The 24,553-nt window shown below is 46.2% G+C and overlaps 1 protein-coding gene across 2 annotated transcripts in view; it reads right to left on the bottom strand.

Annotated features, from left to right (window-relative positions):
• The window catches only part of LOC147603138 (ubiquitin carboxyl-terminal hydrolase 3-like), a 37,316-nt gene extending 13,357 nt beyond the window's left edge, over window positions 1-23,959 (bottom strand). For both annotated transcript variants that reach the window (XR_015265681.1, XM_086797134.1), the window contains exon 1: window positions 23,748-23,959. Coding sequence is in view for 1 of the 2 variants with exons in the window: in XM_086797134.1 (XP_086653260.1) it covers window positions 23,748-23,822 (75 nt within the window). In the remaining variant the exon portion in view is untranslated. The remainder of the gene's footprint in view (window positions 1-23,747) is intronic.
• Between the last annotated feature and the right edge of the window lie 594 nt (window positions 23,960-24,553).

Raw genomic sequence — 24,553 nt, forward strand, 5'->3', positions numbered from 1 at the left:
GATTCCAGGGACTTTTTATGGGCTGTTTTTGGTTGGCTGCAAATTCAGCTATGTGCTTGGGTTTCCAGTTACAAGTACAGGTCACTTGGATGTGTTTCTTGGCATGGGAGTGATGCAAGCTCACATTGCTGCATGCTCATGGAGCAGATTGTTTTCTTCCTGCTGGAAAGGAACAAAGGGACCTAAGTTATGGGCATCTCTATGTTTCCAGATGTTTCATGAGAGACCAGGTAACTAGATGTATGCCGTTGTTGGCACTGTTGCTGAATGGTGCTGTGAATGGTTCTGTATGGAAACAGGACAAAGGTTTCAAGGGGAAACAAGCCTAAGGGTTTCATGTGGAAACAAGTAGTAGCTTTCTCGAGGAAACATGTTTTTGGTTTGGCCAGGAGAAAGGTCACATGCAAGCAGGGGGTACAGGAATGGACACATGTTTGGTACAGCCTTGCTGCTGATTGGACAGGGGTTCGGGAATCCATGACTGAGATGGATAGTACCCTTGGAAGGTAGAGAGGGTTGGTACAGGTGTGACGACCGTATGGTATGCTCTATTGTGATGCGAGTTCTCTTATGGGAAACACTTTGGAGGAGTCGTTGTGATGCAAGAGCACTAGATGTGTCAGGGTGTGATGCTGTTCATAGGGTGAGAGGCTATGGATGGTTGTGGCACTCCTGATCATGGGAGAAAGCTTATGTATGCAGGCTCAATGTGTGGGAGTCTTCTGATGTGAACAATGGTTGGACTTGTTTGTGGATGACGAGTGGATATGAAGCCATGATGCAAGGTCTTTGCAGGCTTTAGGAGTTCCATTGTGACCGCTGAGTTTCCAGCCTTATTGTAATCAAAGCTCTCTTATATTCAATTAAAGAAATACCGCAAGGGGCGCCACTGCGTTTTGGGGCCAATCGGTGTCCGTGTACCGTTTGCAGGAGCACTCTAGCTCCCCCTATTTGTTTTCCTTTTCCAGATCTTCAAAGGTGTTGAAGTGTTTTGTGTGCAAGTTTGTTTTTGCACCGCCCTGGCTAGAGGCCAGTTCACAGTTATCATCCAATCTTTGTCACCTTCCATACAGATGGAATTTCTATCTACTTCTTATGATGCCTCTCAGTTGTGGCTTGAACGTCAAAGGCGGTATTCGGACTCAGGCATTGCCTCACAACATCAGGAGACTAGGGCCAAAGTGGCCCCCTTGTCAATTTCAGATTCTCTTTCTCCCTCTCCACAGGCCACAATCCTAGTGACCACAGCTATGACTTCTTCAATAGAGGTTAAGGTCACATCGGATTAGGTTCAGGATCAAGTTAAGGTCACATCGGATGAGGTTCAGGATCATCCACTGATTTCTTCCTCCATTAACATTGCAGATGGTCATGCCTACCCTCTCCATGGTGTTGATGATATTTCTCTGGGTTCCCCTCCTATGCTACAAAGATATGCTTTCAAAGGAGGTTTCCGCTTCTTATGTTCCAGAGGAGACATCTTCAGAGGGTTCTATGGAATTCCCATTGGTGTGGTTACTTCCATTATTTTAGAGTCTATTTTGGTTCAAACTTCAACCGTGGCGGATTTAGTTATCCCTGATGATCCTCTTGTTACTTTATTTCCTCCTTTTCCAGAGGAGGATTCATCGTCTGAACATCATCTTTCTCCTATTGTTGGAGAATCTTTACCCCAGACAGTATTTTCATCTAGCATACCTTTGGTGGATTTTGGAGTTGCTACCTCTGCGGTTTCTCCGATGAGTGCTCTATTGGTGGTTGTTCCTAGCCCTTCTCTACTCTTGAGAACAACTTCTTCTGGATTGATCCCGGTGCTGCTTCTACATCACCTGCTTTGGATGTGTCCATTACTACAACTTGTACCTCTTCCTTTTGATTTGAGAGGAGGTGTTCTTCTTCGTCCAGTGTTCGTCGATCCTTTTCAGTCTTACATGCTTTACAGTACACCTCCTCTCAAATCAAAAGGAAGAGGTACATTGATCAACCAAAGGATCCCCCGGAAAGAACTTCGGCTTCTTTTGGAGTTCCTACTTCAGCGTGCTAGTATTGGGCCGACCCTCTGGCGCTAAAGAGGAGGTGAATTATATATCATCTCCAGATGTATTATGCAGCCGAAGTCTTCGTATTGGAGGATCCTGTCACACAAATGCTCACACCGTCTTCTGTGTCCTGAGTTTCACGAGTTTAGCAATCCACTTTAATACTTCAAACTTTAGAGAGATATGAGAGAGAGAGATAAGAATTGTACACCAGATTGGGTCCCAAATTACACACTGAAGGGCCCCCTATCCCGTTACCGAGATAGTATTTGCTTTATTACTTTAGAGAGAATGACTGTGGACTGTAGATAAGCCAAATGCAAGATCTCGGAGGATCGGAAACTTGGCTGAACTGTACACGGCGGAAGAAACACCACAATGAACTGATCTCGAGCCTATGCACTCTTCCCAAGGGTATGAGGAAGGGCTCCACACCTAAGGCTGAGAAGGGACTGTAGTGGACTGTTCTAAGCTATGAAAGTATACTGAAAATGCCTATGAATGCTGTGTTACCTTCACCAGATGGCTGCAGCATGTGTGGATGATGCATAGAAGGATGTAGACTGCTGTAGGACTGAAAACGCAGACCTGGACTGCTGTAGGACTGAAAACGCAGAGCTGTAGTGAGCTGTACACAGGCCGGCTGTGATATATGCAGAAAACACAGAGGTGCCTAGGGCTGTAGATTAGGTAACTTTTTGTACCATATGAATATACTGATTTTGTAATATCCGGAAGCTTCGGAGAAGGATCGGTACTTCAAAACTCAGAAATCAGCACTCTTTTCGCGACGGAATTAACGCACAAACTGAAAGGAGATGTGCAGAAAATAGAGAGAGAAAGGGGAGATGGAGAGGACACAGTATTGGGTCCCAATTACCCTCTGTAGGGCCCCCACCACGGATGGTGTATTTGCTTTATTAGAATGATGTAAATCTGAAAACAAATACAGAACTTGACCTTTTCTTGGCTGGAAAATTTTGCCCTTGACCTTCAATCCTTGGAAAATTCTGCCCTTGACCTTCAGTCCTTCACCCCTTTGCGTTAGCAACTTCTTGGCTGTCCTGGCCCTTGTTTGCTTGGAGCACTTGGTGAATTATGAGATGGCCTCATTGTTTTCTTGGCTGGAGTATTTACACTCCCCCTTTCATCCAGTCGGCCAGCTTTATAAAGCCTCACGACTAAGTTTTTTTTAATAAAATGTTTTCACATTATGCAATATTTGTGCTTTCACACTAGGCAGCCTGCTGGCCACTCTGCGCATGCCTGCTGGGACAATACCAGGCTGCTAGGCACTCTGCGCATGGGTGTGGGACTGCCCCCTACACCTGGCCGACCTGCTAGGTAGGGTTTCTAGCCCTGTCGGCTGCCTGTCCAGAAGCACTAGGGCTGGCCGACAGCCCTTCCAGCCCATGCCATGGCTGGTGGGCACAGCTTGGGCCCTCCTGGCCCCTTGGGGGTGGTTCTACACCTCCCCCATGCCCACACTACAAGTGCAAACCTTCGCACTGGTGGGGTAGCCCTATGGGCTGGCCCCATCTCTACATGCAAACCTACATGCCCACAGAGGTCTGGCATCCAGTTGCAAACTAGATACACAGAACATCTGACATCATTCTAGAGGGAAAACTCACAGCGCGGACTGGCATTGTTTCATGTGCAGGACAGTGCACACCTGACCTTGGACTCATGTGCAGGACAATGCACACCTGACCTCGGACGACTTAGATGGATCCCTGGCTGACTCGTCCCGGACTGGGCTCACATGGGACCAGTTCACCATCCCAAGTCCTGCACCTTCTGTACAGAAATGTCTACGTGGCATCCAAGTGCGGGATGCACGTGACATCCCCTTCTGCTTAACTTGACGGAAGCTGCGTAGCCTCCAAATAATCCGTCAATAATGCCGGATAGTCTTCGAAAAATTCTTTGTCGAGCCATACCGCTTCATGAGTTCCTCGGTCCTGAAACTTCGTGAGAAACTGTCGTAGTCTTCGGCCTGAGCCATGTTTGAAACGGTGCAGAAGGATCTGTTCTGGAACCATTACTTCTGCTTCATCAATAATGTCTGGTTCCGCTTCGTCTTTGACCTCTGAAGGGGGTGGACCTGCATATGGCTTTAACCAACTGACATGAAATACATCGTGCATAGTCCAACTCGGAGGTAGCTTTAACTGCATAGACACCTCATTAATCTTTTTCCGGATGGGAAATGGTCCGAAGCTCCTGAAAGACAACTTTGGGCATCGCTTGCCCACCTGCTTCAATCTTTGCTTCATAATCCGAAGATACACCCACTCCCCTTCCGAAAACGTCATGTCCCTTCGGTCTTTATTGGCCTGTCGAGTGTAGGCCTCTTGCGCTTTAGCCAATCTGTCTTTAACGGACTCTAGGATCTCCTGGTAAGACTCCGTCTCTCTGTTCGCCTCCGCTACTGAAGACGAAGTCCTGGTTAACAACGACTGGAAAGGCCTTCCAAACGCTGCCTCATATGGAGTCCTGCCAATAGCTGAAGAAAAAGAGTCATTCAAAACAGCTTGAACTAAAGGCAAAAACGATTCCCACTTACCTTGCTGATCGTGGACATAACACTTCAACACATCAAAGGCCAACTGGTTGTATATCTCTGTCTGGCCATCTGTCTGTGGGTGGAATGCACTGGAAAAATTCAACTTAGTACCAAAATTATCAAACAATGCCCTCCAAAAATGACTGGTAAACTTGGCATCTCGGTCTGACACTATGGTCCTAGGAATTCCGCCAATCGGGTACCAATGCCGAATGAATAGCTGGGCAACATCCTCGGCGGTCACATTGGCCCTGCAAGGAATAAGCATAACAAATTTGCTGAACCTATCAACAATAGTTAAACACTGTGTATTACGCTTACTCGGACTGGGAGGCAGATTTGTGACAAAGTCCATCGAAATGTCCTGGAAAGGACCCTCAAGAATTGGCAAAGGCTGTAACAACCCTATCTTCTTTCCACGAGGAGCTTTCACCTTTTGACAAATGTCACAGCGTTGTACATATGTAAACACATCACGCCTCATCTTTGGCCAATAGTATTGCCATTCTAATTTCTCCAGAGTCGAATTCATGCCCCTATGACCACCTGTAATGGCGTCATGGGCATCATGGAGAAGAGCTGCCCGGAATGACTTCATGACACACAGTCGGCCTTTGTAGAAAAGCCAACCATCGCGTATCAGAAAATGGCATGGTCCTGTGGCATCCAATGCCTGTTCCCACTATGTACCGAATTCCTCGGAATCCGCGTACGTGTGCTTCATGTCTTCTAGTCCTGTACCAACAAGGTCAAGTCTAGTGGTCTGAATCGCAGATACTTGTCCCTTCATGCTCAAAGCATCAACCACTAGATTGGCCTTTCCTGGAAGGTACTCAATCATGCCACCGAACTGCTGGAATATCTGACTCCAGCGGTGTTGTCGATCACTCCACTGTGCACTTGGCATCGTCTGAATCCAGCGCAATGCCTGATGGTCAGTGCGAACCTCAAAGTCACGGCCATACAGGAAATGTTTCCAATGTTTCAAGGCCTGTATAACTGCTAGGAGTTCACGATCATAGACTGAGTAGTTCTTCTCGGCGGGTAGTAACTTACAAGACATGTAAGCTACTGGATGACCATTCTGTTGCAATACACCTCCAATTGCGATGTTACTCGCATCGGTGATCACTTGAAATGGTTCGTCCCACGAGGCAAGGGCTAAACAAGGCGCTTCTGACAAAGCCACCTTGAGGTTCTGGAATGCCTCCAACGCTCGTGGAGTCATTCGAATCTTTTTCCTTCTTGTTTTCACTCCCTTTAGCAGATCGGTGAGATCTGCCGAGAGATCAGAAAACTTGTCAATGTGGGTGGAATATGCCTGGCATATACCCACAAATGATCTAATGTCATAAGCGGTCTGAGGTACTTCCCAGTTAACAATCTCGGCCACTTTAGCCAGATCAAGTCGAATGCCTTCAGCACTAATTATATATCCCAAGTAATGTACTTGGAACAGATAAAATTCTGACTTCTTTTCATTGACATAGAGTGTCACCAGGAGGTGAAACTTTTTGTAGTTGTTTTCTTTATTTACATTTCTTTATAAATATATATTTTTCTTTTCTTTCTCTTTGGTTGCTGTTGTTTTCCCCCGGGATCTCTTGGAAGGGCTTGGGCCATTGCAATGTCAGAATGGGTCAGCCAGTGGGACTTTGGACCAGTGGTTGGCTAAGCCTGAGAACTGCACTGAAAGATGAATGACAGTGTCCAGGACATGGGCACTGAAAGATGAATGACAGTGTCCAGGACATGGGCACTGAAAGAGGGTATAGGCCAGTTTACACTAGTAAGTGGCCGCCACCGAAATGTGAATGTATCTTGAATTCTAAGCAAATTTTGAAGTGACCATAGTGGTCAAAGATGGTCAGGAGACCAGAAGGAATGCAGATGACATCATCCCTAAAATCTAGGGAACTCCTATTTTTGGCAGTGTTGGAATTGAAAAAAGTGTTCGCGTCAGTTTGTGCAGAATGTCAAGGGGACCAAAAACTGACAAAGGACTGTTGTGAGAATGTAAACCAGTCAGGAGATTTTTAGCCTGGAAGATTGCATGTGGAAAAGGCTTAAAAATGTGCCAAGTGTCAAATTTTGGTGCATTTTCCTCATTGAGAAGAGGGAAGCGTGGGAATTTGGGAAGAGGAGGCTCATTTTGCAGCCATCGTGTGGTTTTGTTGTAGGAAAAACAGCTATGGTGGTGCACTCCCTTGCCCTACAACTCATGAATTGAGGGTTGAGCTTGCTCCCCACAGCCTCTCTCTCTCTTTCTCTCTCTTGCAGACTATGGAAATGCTCTCATCAGATAAAATCAGGTACAGTTGTGTGAATTTCATGCTTATATGCAAAGGTTAGTTGCCTCCTTGAACAGGAACAGGTGTAGTTGGTTCCTACACCAAAGCAGGGACGGAAGAGGGTAATAACCTCTTCAATACAATGCTGTTTCAGCACTGTTTAGGTGCTGTTTTTGGACTGTTATGTTGCCCGGTTGATGCCAAAATGCAGTAGGACTTTGCTAAAGTCCTCCAGGACAGTACAAGGGTTACTTTGGTCTGAAAACAGAGCTGAAAACAGGTCTGTGCAGAAAATTACAGCAAGCTGAATTGTGATGTTTTGGACTCCATTGGGTAGCCTGATGCCTATGGAAGTGAGCCTGTTAGTTGGGACTCATTCTGAGATGTTATGGAACAGTTTTAGTGCAGTTATGCTGGCAAATTTCTCCCAGAATTTGTAAAACTCAGCTGATGCAAGTAGAGTGCTTTGTTGCACTTGTGCTTTGTATTTCCCAACCTTTTTAACAATAAAGAAATACCGCAAGGGGCGCCGGACTTCGGGGCCAATGTGTTGTTGAGCGAGGGAGCGAGGATTCTGTGATTGTGTGTCTGAGTAAGTCCAGGTTATTTGTGAATGAATTACCGCTTTATGTGTCCATAGACCGGTTTCATGGTTCCATTGCCGGGATAGGGTCCTCTTTTCTGCAAGAGCCCGGACACGGATTGGATTGGGTGAACAGGAGACACACATAGTGAGGTACAACTGATTACAGGTAAGAAAGAGTACGGTCTCTTTCTTTGGATACAGGTTCCCTTAAACTTTCAGTTGACAGTATGACAGACAAAGGGAAAGGCAAGCTCCCTGCCGAAGAGAGTTCCTCTTCTACTCGCAGACAGCATATAGAGGTGACAGGTGCCCACGTGTCAGCCTCTGCTCGGATGGAGCCAATAGGACAGCCAGCCTTGTTAGAGGAAGAACAGGAACAAGAGGATTTATTTCATGCGCAGCTCCTGAGCATGGTTGGTACCTTTGAACAGTTGGTGAAGAATCCCAGAATGAAGAAATTTTTGCAGTCACGTACAGGGGATTCCCAAGTTGAAGCATCCCAGCATGCAATAGAGAGGGCACAAGAACAGTTGCAAATGAGGGTAGAGCATGTTGAGCAGGCACCTGTGATACTAGCTGATCCAGTGCAACATGTTACCCAGGCACAGGTACAGGCATTTAATGGCCAGGGCAGTAATGTGCAAAGGGTCATGCCGACCATTCCTCCATTCATTGCTTCCCAGCCTGGCTATTTTGGTGGTGGGTCTGTTTTCCAGGCCATGGCTAGGCCGCCCACAGTTTTGCTAGGACTGATGTCAAGAGGGTCACCAGGAATGATGCCTATTGAAACCGATCCCGTCAAGTGGGAAAGACTCCGTTGGACACCCACACGCTTAATAGCACAACTTTAAAACCACAAATATGAAATGGACAACTTAAAACAACTGGAAATTTAAATGAACAGAAATGGAAAGATGGACACCAGCACTGGGGCCGGAACGGGCCGACCCCCCCCTCAATATATGATATATTTATTGGGAGTATTTAATGAATACAATGCTCCATGGGTTCTGAGAACCAGATAATGTCCATGTACATATGAAAACAGTACCAAACAAGTAGGCTCGAATTTCGATGTAGAAGCTCGAAGCAGAACGACCACTAGTGTGGCCCAATCGCTACGGTCCTGTGCTTTCACTGGACTCCGCGGAGAGCGCCTCACTGGTGTTCCGAGACCACGCACAAACAGGCGCTCTCGTACTAACGCCTGGCTCTCCCGATCTCAGCACCTTTGGACCGAGGTTCGCCAATACAGCTTGGACAACCCGGCACCGAACGGGTGTGGCCGTAGAGGGATGAATCCCTTATCAGATTTAAACATTAAATGCTTTACTCAAATCTGAAAATCACTTACTTGTAGATGGTTGATAGGAAAACCAATACTCGTGGAATGATGAAGCTACCCAGGAGATACGAAGTCCCCTTGATGAGGACTCAGTCGCCTCGTGGTGAACCACCAAGGCAAGTACCACTGCAAAAGGCACAGCCACCTGCTGTGAGAGTAGGAGAGTCCACTTGCAAGGGAGGAGAGGCCTGGTTGTAGCGGGGAGGAAGGAAGATGGCGAGGAGGTGCAGCCGATTGTATCCTTCTGTTGATAGTAGCTACTGTGCAGAGGAGGAGAAGGAGAGGTTACATAACCTGCTTGTTATGGCCGCTTGCAGAGGAAAAGGCAGCCGCCTCTGGCCTGTACAGCAGCTCAACCTTTCGGAGGTGACAGCTGGTAGAAGATGGGTAATCTGCAGGTAACTTCAACGTGGTGGAGAGGACAGCGCATACTGCTGGAATTCAGCCGCCTGTGGGAGCAGCTGCAACACTTCAGAGTCGCCTCAAAGTGTTAGGTGCAACAGTACATCCGCCTGGTAGGAGAGGGAGAAAAAGAAGTGATGCAGGCGCCTGCTGTAGCCAGGGCAATCTGCTGGAAAACTGGCGCAGCCCACCTGCAGCAAAATCAACCGCCTGTAGAGAGACAGGCGCAGCCAGCAGCAGAATAAGCAGTCCCCTGCAGGTTTCAACGCAGCCACCAGCAAGAGTATTCAGCCGCCTGTAGAGGGGCAGGCGCAGCAGAGAGGATGATCGCCGGTTGATGAAAAATCAACGCCAAAAGGAAGCGATTGATTCCACGCTTGAAGGAGGGAGCTTTATTTTTAATAATATTCAAGTGAAGATAACCTTAGTGATACCCACGCATGCATGTGGGGGATTAGTGGGGGTTGGTGACCATGCCCACCCCCACACTCACTTAAAAGTGGGGCTCCCCACCTTGGCCCCAAAGTGGGTGCCCAAAGGGGGTGCCCACTTTTAAATAAATGTGAACACCTAACCTTATAAATTAAAGGGTTAGAATTTAAAACATTAAAACAACATGTACCATATACTTACCACCTGTTCACATGCACTGAAACTTGTCAGAATACAGGGCAGACTTCACGACTCACTGGCAGGCGTCCCCGCTCAGTAAGTAACACGTCAGGCAGGCAAACACACAAATACATGTCATGCGAAAACAGTTTCAAGCATGCAAATCATGTGTGCATGTGCAAAAAGTAACATGGACATATCTCCCGTTCATGGAACATGTACAAAATATCTGTCGGCACAAAACTGGCACGACATAAAAACATAAAACCTGGTCTTCCTATGGAGTGACAGTCCCATAGGTAAGACACAGTTCCAGGCACGAGTTTCCCTATGGTGTGACAGTCTCATAGGCAAAACACGGCACGAATACTGGCTCTTCCATGGCGTGACAGTCCCATGGATCAAACACAGTCCAGGTCATACACGGGTGGCACTGGTCTGGCTCCCGTCCATACGACACCATCCTGCTAACACACGGGTGGCACCAATCTGGCTCCCGTCCATGTTAGCAAAATACTGGCCTCTTCACATGAGACACCGGCCTGGCCTCAAGTGAACGAGACGCAAATACTAGGAATGGACCAAATGGTCGGCCAATTGGTGACATCCCCCCGGGCTTCTAAAGAGTTGACCTCAACTTAAAAGCCTCAAGATATGCCTGCAACAATTGCGGATAATCTGCAAAATAATCCTCATTTACCCATTTGGCATCAATAGGCAAATAATTCTTAAACTTCACAAGGTATCTCCTGGAAAGCTTTCCTGCAGGTAGCTTTCTCTCCTTGTGAAAAACAATCTGTTCTGGCTGGAGGATCTCCTCAAGCTCTTCAATTTCTGGCGGATCTTCTGTGGTGACAGGCTCATCAAGATCTGGCCCCACATATTTCCGAAATAGACTCACATGAAAAGCATTGTGAATCTTCCAATGACTAGGTAAAGCAAGCCTGTATGACACTTCATTGATTTTGTGAATCACCTTGAAGGGTCCATAATAGCGAGGAGAAAGCTTAGGATATGATCCTTCTCGTCTTGGCCTCTTCCGAAGCCTAGCCTTCTCAAATTTCAGCAATACCCAATCACCTTCTTTGACTTCCATGTCCCTTCTATGCTTGTCAGCAGCCATTTTATGCTTATCCTGAGATGTTGCAATGGCTGTCCGCACCTGACCAAAGGCAACATCCAAGTCACGAACATATTCATCAGCTGCAAAAATCTCATCCTTGGTACGAAGGATGGGTGGCAAGACCACTCTGCCATAAATAATCTCAAAGGGAGCCTTTCCTGTGGAAGCATGGATCGTATTGTTGTAGGCAAACTCAACAAGTGGAAGATACTTCTCCCATGCACTCTTTTGATCTGCTACATAACACTTCAACAAATCCAACACGGCTGAATTTGCAGCTTCACTTTGGCCATCCGTTTGGGGATGATAAGCTGATGAAAACTCAAGCTTAGTACCCATATTATCAAACAAAGTCCTCCAAAATAGGCTTGTAGTCCTGGGATCTCTATCCCCAACAATGGATTTAGGCATACCATGATGCTTGAAAATATTAGCAAGAAAAGCTTTACCATATGATCAGCTTTAATGGTTTTCTTGACGGGCAAGAAATGAGCTTGCTTGCTAAACCTGTCCACAATAGTCCAAATAGCATCATTCCCATGCTGGGATCTAGGTAAATCCATAATAAAATCCATCGTGATACTTTCCCAAGGTTGCGAGGGAATAGGCAATGGCTGAAGCAAACCTGGAGGCTTTTGCCTATCAAATTTCACCTTTTGGCAAGTGATACATGCACGCACATAAGCCTCAATGTCTTTACGCATGCTTGGCCAAAAGAAATACCTCTGAATCATGCGAGTAGTAGGCATAATACCTCGATAAGAAGTTTTGGGATGCACTCTTGCCAGTAACTTCTTACAGGACAGTGCCATTGTCAGAGCAAATAGAGAAGTATTGCTGTGGTTTGCCCAAAGAAATCAGGGATTATTGCATTAAGACCAATGTTTCTAATATGACTCAGCTCATTGAGAATGCAAACATGGCTAATGCATTGCTACAGGGAGGTTCACGTGGCTTTAAGAGCACAGTGAAGAAGGAACCTCAAGACAAAGGACAGAAGAGGCCACTGTATGGCAAGTCATTTGAAGAGAGAAAGGCATTGATGCAAGCTGGGAAATGTTTCATCTGTGAACAGAAAGGGCATATGGCTGCAAAATGTCCACAACAGCCAGTAAAAGATGTGGAGGATAAACAAGGGCCACCCAAGAAGAAGACAATGCCGAGTGCAGGATTGATACCTGACATGGTTGGTGACCAGCCATGTGATGATGCGACAGAATTGTGCAGAGCATGGGGTAAAATCAGAGATGCTACAGTGCTGATTTTCTTTGACCCTGGTGCTCGAGCCAACTTTATTTCACCAGCATTGGCAGCCAAGTTGGGAATTCGTGCTGAAGAGATGGGACCAGTTGGACAGGCTGATTTGGCATGCCCTGGGCATTCAGTTCCTGTCACTCCCATACTTGGCAAACTTCACATGCATATACAGAGTTATGTCGACACAGAGGAGTTTCTTATCATGCCCTTGGAAGCATGTGATGTCCTATTGGGAATTCCATGGTGTCATAGGAAACATGCAGTGTTGGATGCTTTCAACAGGAAAATCACAATTGTACATAGGGACAAGAGTCATGTTCTGGATGTGAAGCTAAAAGGAGAGTCTGTCCCAGTTATTTCTGCTTTTTGAACCTGAATTTTGAATGACCTGTACATTTGTATTATATGTTTGGCAATGTACAGTTTTGACGTTTGTTGTCAATGACTTAATCAATGAATGAACTTTCAGTGCTTTGAAGTTGTATCTATTACGCTTCAAATGAATGATTTACATGTTGTGACACTAATAGTACAAGATATATGCTATCGCCCTGTGTTGCATCCGGAAACATGTATTTGAAAGGCTTGAACCTGCGATGGCACAAATGGTAGTGGGGAATCCCTATCATCGCCCCGTGTCATCCGTTGGCAGGAGATACATGCGATGACACTAATCACCTGCGGAGTCTTGTGATCGCCCTGTGTCATCCGTTTGCATGTGGACTTGCAATCGAGGTCGCTTGCTTCTTTCAAGAGGGGGGTATGTCACCAGGAGGTGAAACTTTTTGTAGTTGTTTTCTTTATTTACATTTCTTTATAAATATATATTTTTCTTTTCTTTCTCTTTGGTTGCTGTTGTTTTCCCCCGCGATCTCTTGGAAGGGCTTGGGCCATTGCAATGTCAGAATGGGTCAGCCAGTGGGACTTTGGACCAGTGGTTGGCTAAGCCTGAGAACTGCACTGAAAGATGAATGACAGTGTCCAGGACATGGGCACTGAAAGATGAATGACAGTGTCCAGGACATGGGCACTGAAAGAGGGTATAGGCCAGTTTACACTAGTAAGTGGCCGCCACCGAAATGTGAATGTATCTTGAATTCTAAGCAAATTTTGAAGTGACCATAGTGGTCAAAGATGGTCAGGAGACCAGAAGGAATGCAGATGACATCATCCCTAAAATCTAGGGAACTCCTATTTTTGGCAGTGTCGGAATTGAAAAAAGTGTTCGCGTCAGTTTGTGCAGAATGTCAAGGGGACCAAAAACTGACAAAGGACTGTTGTGAGAATGTAAACCAGTCAGGAGATTTTTAGCCTGGAAGATTGCATGTGGAAAAGGCTTAAAAATGTGCCAAGTGTCAAATTTTGGTGCATTTTCCTCATTGAGAAGAGGGAAGCGTGGGAATTTGGGAAGAGGAGGCTCATTTTGCAGCCATCGTGTGGTTTTGTTGCAGGAAAAACAGCTATGGTGGTGCACTCCCTTGCCCTACAACTCATGAATTGAGGGTTGAGCTTGCTCCCCACAGCCTCTCTCTCTCTTTCTCTCTCTTGCAGACTATGGAAATGCTCTCATCAGATAAAATCAGGTACAGTTGTGTGAATTTCATGCTTATATGCAAAGGTTAGTTGCCTCCTTGAACAGTTCCTACACCAAAGCAGGGACGGAAGAGGGTAATAACCTCTTCAATACAATGCTGTTTCAGCACTGTTTAGGTGCTGTTTTTGGGCTGTTATGTTGCCCGGTTGATGCCAAAATGCAGTAGGACTTTGCTAAAGTCCTCCAGGACAGTACAAGGGTTACTTTGGTCTGAAAACAGAGCTGAAAACAGGTCTGTGCAGAAAATTACAGCAAGCTGAATTGTGATGTTTTGGACTCCATTGGGTAGCCTGATGCCTATGGAAGTGAGCCTGTTAGTTGGGACTCATTCTGAGATGTTATGGAACAGTTTTAGTGCAGTTATGCTGGCAAATTTCTCCCAGAATTTGTAAAACTCAGCTGATGCAAGTAGAGTGCTTTGTTGCACTTGTGCTTTGTATTTCCCAACCTTTTTAACAATAAAGAAATACCGCAAGGGGCGCTGGACTTCGGGGCCAATGTGTTGTTGAGCGAGGGAGCGAGGATTCTGTGATTGTGTGTCTGAGTAAGTCCAGGTTATTTGTGAATGAATTACCGCTTTATGTGTCCATAGACCGGTTTCATAGAGCTCGTTGCTTTCCAGCAACTTAAGGACTTTCTCCACATCAATGTCATGCTGCTCAACTGTAGCTGAAAATATGAGTATGTCGTCCAGAAATATGAACACACACACTCCAATCAACTCCCGGAAAATACGCATCATCATGCGGTTAAATGTAGCTGGGGCGTTCGTCAAACCAAATGGCATGACCACAAATTCATAGTGGGCCCATTCTGTACGGAAGGCTGTTTTGGGGATGTCCCCCTCTACAATCCGTACCTGGTGGTACCCACTCTTTAAATCCAATTTAGAGAACACCTTAGCTCCATTCAGCCTCTCGAGACTATAGTCAATTCGAGGCATCGGGAATCTGCTCTTGATAGTCAGCTTGTTGAGTGCACGATAATCGACACACAACCGAGAAGACCCATCTTTCTTCTTGACAAACAAGATCGGTGCTGCGAATGGCGACACGCTGGGGCGGATGAAGCCAGCTTGCAACAATTCTTGGAGTTGGCGATCCAACTCCGATTCCATTGCCTTAGAAAGGCGATACGGAAACTTGCTCGGGGGTTCCGAGCCTGGGAGGAGGTCAATCTTGTGATCCTCTGGTCTGGACGGGGGGAGCTGGGGAGGGAGACTGTCTCGAAGAAAAATTTTCTGGAACTTTTCATGGAGAACCGAGTACTTCTCGGAAGCACTGGCCACCGTCTGGGCTGTCTGGATGTAAATCATCGCACACTGTGCGCCTTTCCTGACTGCTCGCTTAGCCTGCAAGTGGCTTATGAGCGGAAAGTTTGGAATACCTGGCTCACACTTAATGCTCACCGGGGTGTTTGACACATTCCGATCGATCTGGAACGTGTGCTTTTCCCACTTGACATCAGGAAGAAACTTGTGAAACCACTGGATACCCAAAATTATGTCTGCTCCTACAAGAGGGGCAACCATAAAGTCACGCACAAACTCTAAGCCCTGTATCACTAACTTAGCACCTAGAGCTTAATACTTGACGCTCGTTGTCATACCTGTGCTAAAACCCTCAACTTGTTTGTCCACCGGAGTCAGCTCGAAACGGGCACGCCTAGCGGCCTATTCCGTGATCACATCCTCCGTGCTGCCGCTGTCAAACAAGACAACGACTCTCTGGCCACCTATGTAGCCAAAGGACTTGAGCAATTCGTTGCGCTCATACTCCTAGTCATGGGCGCCCTTCTGCTTATCTTCGAGCTCCCGGCTAATAATTGCTCCAACTGAAGCACCGGGGGTTGAAGAACTAGGGGTAGCCGCTGGGGTCTGTGTGGGAGCTGTGCTCACCACGGAAGCTGTGGAGGCGGCGACGGCCTTTGGAGGCTTCTTCGGACAATCCCGAGAAGTATGTCCTTTTGTGTGACAAAAGAAACATCTACCCTCCTTCTTGTACTGAGAAAGCTCCTCAGCACTCAACTTGCCACCTGTCTTGCCTGCCTCTGCTTTCTGGTCTGGAGTAAGCTTAGACGCATTGTTCGAGTTCTTGGAGCCAGAGGCTCCCGGGCTCTGTCCTGGGGAAGACCCCGTCTGGTTCTGGCTTTTGCCCCCCGAGGCGTTAGCCTTGGGAGAAGCCGGCTGGGAAGTCTTGGGCTTGCCACCATCGTGTTTCATTTCTGCACTCTGCGCAAGCGAGAGTGCGTCCTCAAAGGTGGCTGGCCTAAACATACGCACCTCCCATTGGATTTGCGTGTCCAGGCCATACAAAAACTGCCCTTTCTTGTCCGTATCAGATATTGCAGACACAAGGTCGAAATTTTATTGGCAAACTGAAGGACTGGTTGCGCGTTCTGACGTGCTCCCCTGAACTCGTCTTCGAGTCGCTCAAGGTAGTGGGGCAGTAGAAACCGCTGCTTAAGGTCGCGGACGAACTCGTCCCACACATAAGCTGCCATACCTGCTCTGGTGTGGGCATGAGCCCACTGAGTCCACCAAGGAATGGCCTCACCTTCCAAGTACCAACTAGCTAAGATCACTTTGTCAATATCTGTTTTCCTAACTGCGGCAAAGTAAGCTTCAAATTGATGTAACCATGAATAAAGAGTAGTGGGATCGAGTTTACCATTATACTTACTGAAATTCATTTTCTCGGGAAAATGATTCGAGGGCGCCGCCGGTGTCAATCTGGCGTCCAAAGCTCTGAGGTAACGCTCGTGTTCCACTCGTCGCATGGCGTCGTCTTCTCGTTGTCGAATCTCCAATTCACGCATCTGCATCTCAAGCAAGGAGCTTGGCTGTGGCTGTGACCCCGTGAGAGGGTCCCTGTGACGATGATCTGGTATCTGGGATACGGAAGGAGAGGGAGGAGGAGATGGAAAACGCGACGCTGGAGAGCGAGAACGCTCCTCCAGAGCCAAAATCCGCGCCTTCTCTCATCCAACTTGGTTGTCTGGTCTGCGATTGCTCGCATCATCTGCTGGAACATGTCTGTGGCACTCAAGCCGGGTGCCCTTGCTGGGCTGCCTGGTGCACTCTGGTCCCATGGTTCTGGTTCTCTCTCGTCGTCAAAGCTCGCCATAGCGGGAAAATGCAATTCCTTTCCGGAACGCAATCTGACCATCCACTATCTGTGTGGGAGACTTCCGAAGGCTTCCGGAGGCTAAAAACCAACCGTCCTTCGAGGGACACGAGTCACTCCGAAAGGGGTAGTCCACCGGCGTCTAAAAACCAACCACACGAGCGAAAAAAATTTCTGGTTTTCTTTGCTGAATCTTTGTCCTTGAAGTAGGCTCTGATACCACTGTAATATGCGGAAGCTTCGGAGAAGGATCGGTACTTCAAAACTCAGAAATCAGCACTCTTTTCGTGACGGAATTAACGCACAAACTGAAAGGAGATGTGCAGAAAATAGAGAGAGAAAGGGGAGATGGAGAGGACACAGTATTGGGTTTGGTGTATTTGCTTTATTAGAATGATGTAAATCTGAAAACAAATACAGAAACTTGACCTTTTCTTGGCTGGAAAATTCTGCCCTTGACCTTCAGTCCTTCACCCCTTTGCGTTAGCAACTTCTTGGCTATCCTGGCCCTTGTTTGCTTGGAGCACTTGGTGAATTATGAGATGGCCTCATTGTTTTCTTGGCTGGAGTATTTATACTCCCCCTGTCATCCAGTCGGCCAGCTTTATAAAGCCTGACGACTAGGTTTTTTTTAATAAAATGTTTTCACATTATGCAATATTTGTGCTTTCACACTAGGCAGCCTGCTGGCCACTCTGCGCATGCCTGCTGGGACAATACCAGGCTGCTGGGCACTCTGCGCATGGGTGTGGGACTGCCCCCTACACCTGGCCGACCTGCTGGGTAGGGTTTCTAGCCCTGTCGGCTGCCTGTCCAGAAGCACTAGGGCTGGCCGACAGCCCTTCCAGCCCATGCCATGGCTGGTGGGCACAGCTTGGGCCCTCCTGGCCCCTTGGGGGTGGTTCTACACCTCCCCCATGCCCACACTACAAGTGCAAACCTTCGCACTGGGGTAGCCCTATGGGCTGGCCCCATCTCTACATGCAAACCTACATGCCCACAGAGGTCTGGCATCCAGTTGCAAACTAGATACACAGAACATCTGACATCATTCCAGAGGGAAAACTCACAGCGCGGACTGGCACTGTTTCATGTGCAGGACAGTGCACACCTGACCTTGGACTCATGGGCAAGACAATGCACACCTGACCTCGCACGACTGAGATGGATCCCTGGCTGACTCGTCCCGGACTGGGCTCACATGGGACCAGTTCACCATCCCAAGTCCTGCACCTTTTGTACAGAAATGTCTACGTGGCATCCAAGTGCGGGATGCACATGACAGATTTTCCAGCCATATCTCTGTCTCTCTACTCTCTCTTCATGTCTGCATTTTGCATCAACATGTTTCCGGTAGTGTTTAGGGCTGAAAGAAGACACCCAGAGCTTCCGCGTGTTACATTAGTATCATAGCATCAGGCTCAGCAAAGCTAAACAGTGTTTCAGTCCCATATGAAGGTGTGCAGGTCCAAGGTATAGGAAAGTGCACAGATACGAAGCCCAAGGCAAGGAACACAAGATCGGGAAGAGCTCCCAGGAGGTTTGTTGGTGGTGTTCCACAAAGCCAGAGGGAATGGCAGTCCTGTGAGCCAGATAGGTTCTCGGGCAACGGTCCCAAGGGAGGATTATCCTCCAAGGGGTGATGTGAGAGTGCTAGACTCATTTCTCAGGAATGAAGACCAAGACAGTGTTCAGAGTCAGGGCAAAAATGGATTGGGGACTGGAGGGAACAGATGCATAGATTTTATTCAGAGTCAGAGTGGTTTTGGAGACCGGGCCGGGTTTCAGAGAAAAGGGTTGCCAAGGATGGATGGATGACAGAGGGACTTCGGGAAAAGATTGGGATGATGACAGTCATCCAAGGAACAAGTTGGAATCCCGTCATCAAGTTTAGCAGAGGGGGATGTCATGTGCATGACATGCTCATGTACATTCTCAAGGCTAATCCAGAAGGGGCAACCAGAAAAAGACCATTAGAGCTAGGACTTGGAGCACAAGATACACAAGTGGCTAGTGTGGACTTGAGGATCAAAACTTGGAGGCCTTAAGAGGGGCTCAGTCACCTGCAAGAAAAGTGGAGTCGGCTGTACCAGAAGAGGTCGGCTGCAACACGGCCAGCTCCTCCAATGTTCAAGAAGACTATATAAGGCATTGAGTGCTCATTGGTTGAGTCATTCACTCCCGGTGGGTCCTTAGGGTCCCATTTAGGGACAGATTTTAGTGATGTTCACCTTTTGTATGAAGGCAGCCTAGGGCTGTAGATTAGGTATCTTTTTGTACCATATGAATATACTGATTTTCCAACCATATCTCTCTCTCTCTACTCTCTCTTCATGTCTGCGTTTTACATCAGCATGTTTCCAGTAGTGTTTAGGGCTGAAAGAAGACCCCCACAGCTTCCGCGTGTTACAACGCCAAGGGTCATGTGATCTAGATTCACTCATGGAAGGGTGGTAGCCCTGGTGAGTGATGACGTGAACTCATGGAAGGGCAGTTGCCCTGGTGAGTGAAGCTTGCTGCCTCATGGAAGGGGGAACCCTGGCGAGCCTATTCATTCATGGAAGGGTAGTAACCCTAGTGAGTGAATTCCTTTTGTGAACTCATGGAAGGGCAATTGCCCTGGTGGTGAGTGAAGCCTCGTGGAAGGGGAAACCCTGGCGGGCATGTTCATTCATGGAAGGGTAGTAACCCTAGTGAGTGAATTCTTTTTGTGAACTCATGGAATGGCAATTTCCCTAGTGAGTGAAGCCTCGTGAAAGGGGAAACCCTAGCGAGCATGTATGGTTTCATGGAAGGGTTGTTGCCCTAGTGAACCATATCGACATGTGAAGCAAGTTTGGCTTGGGCATGCGTATGGATCATAGGGGTGGTGCCCTCATGCGGTCCAATGGCATGGCAAGATGTTTTGTGGCTATGTCTGTTGCTTCTTTATTTTTGCAGGTACTCAAAGCTACTTCTAGAATTATTGATATTTGAGACACAATTGGCTGTGTCTATTGATTATCTGGCTTATGGATTTATGGATATTTGGGACACAATTGGCTCTTGTGCCTGTGTCTAGTTATTATCCGCCTTATGGAATTGTGGATTTTTGGGAATGCCTGTGTTTGGTTATTATCAAAGTTGTTAACTCAAGATATGGATAAAGTTTCTTTCTTGATACGGTTGGCTCTTGTGCCCGTATCTAGTGTCGGATCGTGGATCTGGATTTATGGCTTTAATACTAGAATTATGAAATATCATGAATTGGCAGTGCATCTGCTATACTTGAAGGATATCTCAGTAGTATCAGGTTTATACAGTTGCATACAACTACTTTATAAGACGGAGGGGATGTCACCATTTGGTCCCTTCACCAATCTTGACAAGTGTTTTACACAATAGGTAGAACCAAGGTGTGAACGGGGATTTTCCACAGAAGAAAGCTAGAGCATTTTTACTGGCATGGTTTGGCCTGAAAGATGGCCATACAACAAAAACAGCATGGGATTTTATTCATCAAAGTGACTTATAATATTTATAAGTCGGTGTGTTCAAATATCATTAAAGACGAGCTAGACATATTATTGTTTTGGGCATGGAAAGGTGGACAAAAGAAGGCGCCTAGATGAAACTTGGGCATCAAGCCAAGAAAAGCATAAAAGTTGATATTTTTGGGCTAAAACTTGGAGTACAAGCAAAGGAAAGCATAAAGTTGATATTTTTGGGCTAAAACTTGGAGTACAAGCCAAGAAAAGCTAAAAAGTTGATATTTTTGGGCAAGCTCAGCTATTTTGGGCAAAAAGGGAGAAGTGCTGCAAATATAGCTAGTCGACTCTATTTAAGAAGGGATTGGGGCTGTTTTTGGAGATGCGCATCACTCTGGAGCCCTCTCTCTCTCTCCTCTGTTGTTGGCCGACTTGCTCCCTACCTCCTACAGAGCTGGTCGACTCCTTCCAGGACAACCATAGAGTTGGTCGACTTTTTGGGCTAAAACTTGGAGTACAAGCCAAGGAAAGCATAAAGTTGATATTTTTAAGCTAAAACTTGGAGTACAAGCCAAGAAAAGCTAAAAAGTTGATATTTTTGGGCAAGCTCAGCTATTTTGGGCAAAAAGGGAGAAGTACTACAAATATAGCTAGTCGACTCTATTTAAGAAGGGATTGGGGCTGTTTTTGGAGATGTGCATCACTCTGGAGCCCTCTCTCTCTCTCCTCTGTTGGCCGACTTGCTCCCTACCTCCTACAGAGCTGGTCGACTCCTTCCAGGACAGCCATAGGGCTAGTCGACTTTTTCTAGGGCAGCCAGAGAACTGGTCGACTTCTTACAGGGCAGCCAAATGGCTGGTCATTTTCTCCTAGAGCCTGACAGGGCTGGTCGACTCAATTCTGGCCAGATTTGGGACTGATTTGAGAGCTCTTCTAGGGCTGATTGTAGGCTCAGTTTTGGGACTGTTTTGGCGCGGAGTTCAGGGCTGTTTTTGGCTTTGTTCCGGGCTGATTTTTGGGGACAGTTTTGGACAGCTCCTAGAGATGTTTATATCTTGGCACTGGATAGTTTATCTGGGCAAGATTTGTGGGAAAATCCAGTGTTGTATGCACCCACACCTTGGTATCTTGTAAAAGCTCGTATGTGAATAAAGAAGTTCCTACGGGGGCCGGCCATTCCGGCTCAGTTCACTGTTATTGTATTATTTATGGTTCTTCCGCCGCTGTGTTATCATGCTCTGTCTGGTAGTTGAAGTGTTAGTCTGTATTATCGTTCCGGGTGTCCGCTTCCCTACTTGTGACACATATTATTGCCCTGGTGGATATGGTGTTGATGCAGCAGTTCTAAGGAGCCATGTGTTTATATTTGATTCATTTATTGGCAGGCATATGTGAAGCTTTGGGAAGCCAAGGTTGGTGGTCCATATGTAGAGTTTCACATGTAGCTAGAGTTTTAATGAGGAATGCTCTCTCTACAGGAGGCTGTTTTGCCAAATCTTGTACAAGAGAATGCTCTATGGGAGGCGACACTTCTTCGGCAGGTGTTGGATTAGGTGCTGCTTGACCAGAGATCCATCGGGCAGTTGCTTTGTAGGTTTTGGTGCACGGGAGAAATGTTCGCCTGGAAATCGGTGGAAAAGTGCTCTGGAGAGCTGTAGGGCTGCTGATTCCCCTTGGTGCACCTTTTCAAGGGCCAACATGGATGTGCTGGTCATTCTGCTGGACGAACTGCACCCAAACCAGTAGCTAGCTGGACAACCCACGGAAACCACACTAGAGTGCCATGGATAGTTTTTCTTGTCTTTGGCAGCATAGCCACATAGAAAGAGCTGTACTCGCTGATAAGCACCATGAACTGCCTGCTCTGGCTGAACAAACGGTGAAGCAAGAGATGTTAACCCTTTTTGCTACACCAATCTCAAATGTGTGTGGGACCCAAAATCTATTGCTTTTGCTAGACGGCCTTCACACCTTGCTTTTACTCTTTATTTTGACCAGACTCAAAGGATGTTCTCTCACATGCATGTGGTAGAATTTACTAGATCTTCACCTACACATAGTTGGCTCGTTCATTTAAGAGTAAATGTTTATGACCACTGGACACTTGGATGGTCATCATAACCAGCATTGTAAACAGTAACTAGAGCTAGCATTGACATCATAGAAGCCATGGATATTTTGTTGAGGGTGGGTGTTGAAATAATACACCAACATATGACATTGGGGATATGAACATATGGTTCAAAGATCTTACAACCATCATATATATGGTATATTATGGTCAAAGGAGGATCCAAATCAACATACTCTAGGCATCTATTGCAAGTGGGAAGAGGTTCAAACTTGCACCCAAATGTAGGCAATTTTGGAGATCTTGGAGATACTCACTTCAAGGGTAGATTAGGGTTAACCAAGCCCTTAATCCATTGTACTCCAACCTATTTTAAGGCACTGATCTAATGCAAGAGTACACCACTATTATCCTATCTCATTGTGTCATTATGTTGTCCATTTGATTAAGCATGTGATTACGTACTAATCTCATTTTAGCTTAGCTTGAGTCTATGCTTGCACCATGAGTTCAGTCAACTTTGATTAAGCATGTGATTACGTACTAATCTCATTTTAGCTTGAGTCTATGCTTGCACCATGAGTTCAGTCAACTTTGTCCCGGCCGGTGGGTAAGACGTTTGTTGTTTATCACTCCAAAAGGCCAAAAAAAAAAAACTCTAAAATAACTATCCACCTGGTAAGAAAAATACTTTCTTGTAACCTTGTGTGGGTGTTTATGAGCTCTGAAACACTAGCTTGATGAACTTGCTTCCAAGCCTTGCTTGAAAGGCTTCCTTGTGACATCCTCAGTTGTTTACATTTTATGTAGATATGTTGCACACATCAAGTAGTATTGCATTCATCAAAAGGAGAACTGAGAGCTGGCTCTGTGTGATTGAAACCGCTCGATCTAACATACATATAAGGCACTATCCTAGGGCATATCCGCACAAGGGGCATTCCAATGCAGTGAAACCCATATCCTTGACATCTAAAGAGATGACTCTAAAAGGCATCCAGCATAGCTGTAGACTCACCTGGCCATGGAAAGATCACTTCCAAGAAGAACTTGAAAATGTTAGCTTGACGCAAACTCGTAAACCAAAGCCCAGACAAGCAACTCTTCTTTTTCTTCTTTGAAAAATCCAAATTTAAATGAATTTCCTCAACAAAAAAGAAGACCTTCAAACCACTCTTGAGGTCCTAAACATGGTTAACTAAGAGATTCAGATGAAGATGAGATACTTCGGAACCAAAATATGTGATTAACTATGCTGATTAATACCTGGTTCATGACATCGGGGTTGGATTCGAGTGGCAGCCACCGCTTGGCGCCAGGGCGTTCATCTCTTGATGCCATGTGTGTGCAGGCAAGCTCTTACATAAACTAAGTCTGGGTTGTAGGCCAAACGAACGGTCACCCCGCTTTTATGCACATACACAACACGTGCAATTAAATATCTCTCTCTCTCTCTCTCTCTCTCTCTCTCTCATATACACACACAAAAGCCTTAATAGCATCATAACATCACAAGGTGAATGGGCAAGCTTGAACTTTGTCTTTTCTTGTTGTATAGCAAGTTTGTAAATGCCTTCATTGTCTTGCCATAACATCATTTTTATTTATCAAGCCTAGATTTGTGCTAGATACAATGCTATGTATGTATACACACACACACACACATATATATATATGTATATGCATATATACATATATATATATGTATGTATGTATGTATGTATGTATGTATGTATCACACTCACTCATATACACACACACACACACACACACACACATACTTTGTATTATACCCATATGCCATGAATGATAGTGTGTGTCTTCACTCCTATACAACTGATTTTAATTTGTTGGTTTTTTTAAAAAAAGGGGGCATGGCCCATTCTCTAACTAGCCTAGTTAGGCCTAGAATCTTTCATAAGTGATGTCTCCTACTAAGAATCGTCTTCACCTCACTTTTTGGATTTACAAGGACAACAAGGAAAATACTACACACCACTACATGATGAGGTCCTTGTCGATTAAAAAGAGAAAAGCACCTCTTTTCATTTACGGCATACTTAATATGGAGT

This window comes from Cibotium barometz, chromosome 65 (assembly GCF_041138505.1).
Source record: "Cibotium barometz isolate CiBa-2024 chromosome 65, ASM4113850v1, whole genome shotgun sequence".
Classification (NCBI taxonomy): domain Eukaryota; kingdom Viridiplantae; phylum Streptophyta; class Polypodiopsida; order Cyatheales; family Cibotiaceae; genus Cibotium; species Cibotium barometz.